The sequence below is a fragment of the Piliocolobus tephrosceles genome, chromosome 9, assembly GCF_002776525.5.
Source record: "Piliocolobus tephrosceles isolate RC106 chromosome 9, ASM277652v3, whole genome shotgun sequence".
Classification (NCBI taxonomy): Eukaryota; Metazoa; Chordata; class Mammalia; order Primates; family Cercopithecidae; genus Piliocolobus; species Piliocolobus tephrosceles.
Window position 1 is genome coordinate 68338397 of NC_045442.1, and position 6000 is coordinate 68344396.

Genomic DNA, 6000 nt, shown 5'->3' on the forward strand with positions numbered 1-6000 from the left:
TAACAGAGTGAGACCCTGTCTCAAAAAAAAAAAAGGAAGAGGCTACATAGAGCTCATGCTCTCTCTCTCTCTTTGCCATGTGAGGCTATAATGAGAAAAGTGTAAGCCAGGAAGAAGGCCCTCATCAAACACTAAGTCTGCCAGCATCCTGATCTTAGACTTCCTGGCCTCCAGAAGTGTGAGGATAAAATAAATCTCTGTTGTTTAAGCCACCCCATCTCTGGTATCTTGTTACAGCAACCCACGCTAACTAGCTAACTAAGAGAGATGATACGTGCGTCCTCAGCCTGGTGCTTGCCCCAAGATGCCATTAGGCCCCGTTTCTCAGATTTCTTGGTCTCCAGCTAATATACACCCTCCCCTAATCTGGTCACAGGTACTTTCTCTGGAGAAAAAAGAGAATCTCTTCCTTAAACCCAAAGACTTGCTGCCCAGCCTGTGGCGGTGGTGTGGTAGGATAGGCAGGGTATACCTGTGGGTGGCCAGGCCATTGCCAGGCTCTTCCTGGAGTCACAGCATGCTAAAGCCTCTGTAGATGATTTGGTTTCGCCTCCCCACTAAACCACCAGGAAAATCAAGGCCCAGAAAGGTGAAGTGGCTGCCCTAAGGTCACAACTAGTTCTATCCCCTCACTGGGAAGATGAGCAGAGCACTGTCTCCGGCCCTTGGGGCTCAGCGTAGGACAGAGCTCTTCTGTGCTCCAGGTAGCCTTCTGACCTCTTCGAGAAGGGGAGGGGAGGGTGCTGGCTTCCCATCCTCTCAGGCTGCTGCAAGACTGGAGTAGCATAGGACAGCCTCTCCAGGCAAAGAGGGCTCTTCTCTCCCTCTCTTCCCAGGCTTGGAGTCTCGCTGGGTGTTCAAGAGCCCATCACTCTGCTGACACTACTCCAGTTAGAAGCCGGGGTGGAGGGGAGGTCAGGGAAAGGCCCACCCTTCCATTCTCAAATCCCAATTGTTGTTGTTGTTGTTATATGTTTTGTTTTGTTTTTAGTCACTTTATCTGGCAGAGGACCCAAACCCCAATGATGAAATCCATCCTGACCCACTTTTGGGTTCTTCTCACACACCCACACTTACCCACAGACATTGGCGCAGCACATCCCCACACTCACGCTGGTTTAGGTGTGTGGGGTGGGAAGCAGGGAGGGGTGGTCAGGAGGGAGCCCCTTTGTGGCTACTTGCTACTTGCCTTTTTGGTGTTCCTAAACACATGAGACTCATATGTAGCCAGCAGGTAACAATATCCCTGGACCAGACCCCAGGATCATGATGAAGTCCCTGGCGTACAGGAAGTGCTCAGATCTGCAGTGAATGAGTGACAGTGAACGTGCAGTAACGTCTTTCTCACAGGGACAGGCATGGTGTGGGCCAGCCCCAGAAATGAGGACCCATCTGGTGGTTTTTCCATGGGGGAGGAGCACAGTACCTGCCCTGGAAGCCCTCCAGCCCCTTGACAAGGTGCCTTCAGGCTTATGCGTCCCTTTTAGTTTCCTAGTCTGAAACCGAAGCTCAGAGGGGTTATGTGATGTGCCGGGTATCCTGGGGCCAGTCAGTGGCAGAGTCCAAACATGCACCCAGGCCAGAGCTGTCCCAGCACACTGCACCCCGGCCCCTCCTGGGTGGAGAGCTGCCTCTGGAGTGTTGCTAGGCCTGGGTGGGAAGCAGGCTATGGGAAGGCTGCTGGAGACACTGTGGTCTTTGGCCCACCTTCCTAGGAGGTGACAGTCCTACTCAGGGCATCCTTGAAGACTCAGAGGACACGAGCCAGGGTAGACTTTGTTCTTCAGGGTAGACCCTTCCTTCTCACTTTTGCTAAGGGTGAGCCCTAGAATTCCCTGAAAAGCAAAATTAAGTGAGATGATTTGGATTCAAATCTCAGCTCTGCTACTTACTAGCTATTTGACCTTTGGGTAAGTTACTTCTGTGTGCCTCAGTTTCTACAACCATAAAATGGTAGTCTGTAAAGTAACAATAACTATCTCCCAGGTCCTCGACAGGCACAAGAGACCACTCAAATTAAAGTGTTTTCCGTAGGGACTGGCAGACATGAGTGCTCACTACACCAGAGACTCAACTTATATGAACTGTGTGCCTCCTGGGTGCCAAGCACTGTGCAAGACACTCATAGATATAATGAAAACTTTGTAGAAGTGGAGTACAAAGTAGAGAAGAACCAAGAAGAAAGAGAACAGTCAGTTCTTCACAACCAAGCTCTGTGGAGCCTGCCCTGAAGAATGCTGTGTAATGGACCTGTCTCCTCCAAGTGTTCATCCCTCTAGGCCCTGATGCTTTGTTCCAAAGACCTGCATTAAATTCCACCCAGTTGTGCAGGGAGTGAATTGGGAGGTAGGAGCATTGGGCAGCAGGGCTTGGAAAAGCCCAGGACTGCCCAGGGCAGGGCATGGCTAGATCTGTGGGCCAGGGAGCCAGGTGGAGTCCACAACCTCCCTGCTCCTCTGCCAGAATCCCCTCCTCCCTGACAGTCGGGCACCCAGCATTAGAAGAGATCTACCCAGGCGCAGGCTGTGAAAGCCCTGAGCCCACTGGAGGGGAGGATTACTCAACTGGTAAATCCTGCCTTCCCTATAATCCTGGTGCTCAGAGAAAGATGCTAAGCTGCGCTCCCTCTCAACCAGCTCTGGCCAATTCCAAAGTGGAGCAACTCCTCAAGTTTTCTTGCTCTTCTTCATTCTCCTGACCCTTTCAACATGATTCCTTCAACTTCCCCCTTCAGTTCTGTCCACATCATTTAATGAGGCATTTCCCTCCCAATCCTGTTGCCTGAGAGTATCCCATTCCTCCTGTTTGCCTCCACCCTACTAGGGCAAATGAGGGGCCCTGTACCATTTTGAGGTTATGAACAAAGTCCCAGTTCAACCTTGCAACCTCTTAAGGGGTTCAAATGAAATTCCCATCTCTCCTTTGAGGAACCAAGGAGCATATTTTCCAAAGAGCTGGCCTAGTGGAAATATAAAGCCCATTGCTACTGGGCCCAGTTAGAGTGCCTTCAGCCCTTAGGCAGGAAGTAGAGCTTCTTCTGGCAGAAGAGGGATATGTTTCTAGTGCTGGTGGGGACCCTGTATGCTGTCTGTGCACTGCACAACTTCAGGGGGCGCCATTTCTATTGTGACACCCCTAGAGTTATGCAATGCAGTGGTTCTGAGCTAGCAGCCTCCTTCCTGACTTTCTGCAGAGGCTGTCAACAGATCCCCAGGGCCAGGCCCTCCTGCCCAGCCTTCTTTGTCCTACTTCTCTCCCTGACCCTGTCCTCCTGCAGCCAGAACTACCTTCAATGGGGTTTTAGAGGACATCTGCCCTACAAAAGCCTGAGGCTACCAAAATCAACACACGCCTAAAGCTTTCCCATAAATCTTATATGTGCAAGTCCTGAAGACTTTCAAATCTAGTGCCCTTCTTCTGATGAGCATGGGAGGAAGGGGGAAGTGGTTGGCACCAATACAGGGAGACAGGTGGGCAGCCCAGTGCTATGGGGTCAAGCAGTAAGTCATTTATTCTCACCCACTGAGCTGGCTATTAGAAGCAGGTGGAAGAAGGGAGGTGGGGAGGAGGAATCTTTTATTTTAAACCTTTCCTATTCTGATTAAGCATTTCTTTTCCCTCTGACCTTCACTGGTCTCATTTTGGCAGATCAAACAGCCAGTGAGTCGGAGGGAGGCCCAGGCCAGTGACACATGGATTCCGGATGGGCCGGCCTGCTGCCACCCCCTCGCTGCTGTGGCCGGGCTGCTGCCCAGGAGGCGGCAGGAGACTGCGGCTCATCTGCGCTGGGCCTGCAGGTGCCTCGGGAAGGCCTCGCGGGGCTTCAGCCTCCTGCGGCTGGACAGGTCGCAAGTGGGGAGAAGGGGAGATCAGCAGCCCATCCGGGGCCCGGCCACTCAGCCTGGAGACCTGGCTACCCGTGGTTCCTGCTGTCCTCTGTGAATTACAACCTGCCAGTTTGACTTTGGGGAGAAACAGTCACTTGTCTGAGGGTAACAAAAAGATCCAAATCTCTGCCTCTTCCCATTACTTGGCTGGACAGCCAATGAAGCAAGTGTGTTTTAAACAAATTTCCAAGGAACTTGTGGATGCACGCAGTTTAAGAGAAAACCGGAGAGGTCATGGTGTGGCCTGCGTTGTACTGGGTGGGTCCGACGAGGGAATCTGGGGAAGGAGGAGTAAGCACCGGGGTCCTAGAAGTTTTCTGGGGTCAGGGCGATGGTGAGCACCAGGTCGCCAGGAGCAGCCGGCGTCGCCTCTGGCGCATCTGGGCCCATCCCCCACAGCACCCACAACGATCTCGGGGTCCAGCCACACCCTCCGCCCGCCCTGCCTCACCCCTGCTTCCCCAGCCCACAACCCGGCCCGGCCCGGAGGAAGGAGCCGGCCCCGCCGGGCCGCCGCCTGCGACTTCCCCTCTGATCCACAGGTGCCGGTAAACAAAAGTGCCGCAGCCGCCCCCCCGCCCCCACCCCGCGGAGTTCGGCCCAAGGTTACGCCAGGGTTCGGGCGGCGCCCGCCAGGGGCCCCCAGACCCAGCTTCTGGGCTCTCCCGGGCTTCTCAAGCCCACCGGAGCCGGAGCCTTCCTGCGGCTCCGAGCTGCTCCCCTCGCTCCGAGCTGGGTTCCCCCCTGAAAGATTGTTCCAGGAAAACCCTCCTGGGTCCTCGCGCGCCCTTCTGCACGGGAACCCCAGCCCACCCCCGTACAGACACGCCTTCCACCATCTCGCCTAGGAAGGCTGCTGGGACCCCAGACCCAGAGCCCTGGCCACACTCCCGTCCCCTGCTGCCCCCTCCCGCAAAGCCCACGGTGGGAACAGAGGGCACCGCGCGAGCCGATGCCACCCTCACTGCCGGCCCCACCCAGACCTGCCGGTGCTGCAGTGCCCCGTATGTGCAGCCTGCAGCATCCCGGTGGCTGGGACAGGCCCGGGGGCGGCTCGCACGCAGCGGGGAAGCGGGTCGGGGTCCAGCCATAGCCAGAGCCCGGGTTCCCCCGGCCCCGCACCCCTTCCCGCTCCCGGCCCGCAGGGGCGACCCCGGAGAGCGCGCCCCCGGAGCGTCGGGCGGGTGTGGGGCTGAGGGTCCCGGGGCTGGGGGGTCCCAGGGCCGCCGGCCAGGGCCACTGGGACAGGGGAGGGGCGCCAGGCTGTGACCCCCCGTACTGTTCACTCTCCGTGTAATTAGCCGGCTGGGCAGCGGAGCCTTGGGCTGCGACGTGCGGCGGCCACTCCCGCAGACCCTGGAGCTCACTCCCCTAACCCGCAACCCCGGGCCTCTGCCCGGGCGGCCCTGCGGACTCACGTCTCGGAAGCGGTTCCAGTGCTTGATCTTGCCGCTGTACTGCGAGATGGACGACAGCCATTGCTCGTCCTCCATGAAATTGCCGGGGGTCTCGCCCTCCTTGAGACCCTTGGCGTCACCTTCGGCCAGGGCTGCCGCGGTCAGGAGCAGCAGCGGCAGCACCAGCCGCCCGCAGCCCGGGGCGCGCATCGTGGTCCGGGTTCTACCTGGGGATCTTCTGCAGTATTTTAATGTCCTTCCTCCCACCCCGCTGCTGGTGAAGAGCACGCGGCTGTCCTCAGCCCTCCTCCCGCAGTCTGCGTCCGGTGACTGGCGGAGAGTGGGTCGCGGCTGAAATGTGACCTGGTTAGGAGATGCACTTGTCTGAAAAAGCCCAGCACTGGACGCGGAGAGGGAGAGAGAATCAGAGAGGCTGCGCCAGCAGGGGCTGTAACTGTAGCATCAGCATCACGTTTGACATCATCATACCTGTTTAAAAAAAAAAAAAAAAAAAAAAAAAAAAAGGAGTGGGTAGATTTCAAAGCGAAGCGCTCTCTGGATGAGAGCGCCAAACGCCAGCCAGCCGCAGCGGGGCCCAGCCCAGCCTGGCACACAGGGAGTTGCAGACCAAGAAATCAGAATCCCGAAATGTCCCTAAGCTCCCTCCAAGGATGGAGAGCAAGAAGGGCCCCAGGATCTCCCCGGGGAAGATGGGA

At 56.7% G+C, this 6000-nt stretch overlaps 1 protein-coding gene across 1 annotated transcript in view; it reads right to left on the minus strand.

Moving 5' to 3' along the window:
• SPOCK2 (SPARC (osteonectin), cwcv and kazal like domains proteoglycan 2) overlaps positions 1–5769 on the minus strand; it is a 29181-nt gene extending 23412 nt beyond the window's left edge. Inside the window, exon 1 of the mRNA XM_023204996.1 lies at positions 5306–5769. Coding sequence (XP_023060764.1) covers positions 5306–5494 — 189 coding nt within the window. The 5' untranslated portion in view covers positions 5495–5769. The remainder of the gene's footprint in view (positions 1–5305) is intronic.
• Positions 5770–6000: the final 231 nt, after the last annotated feature.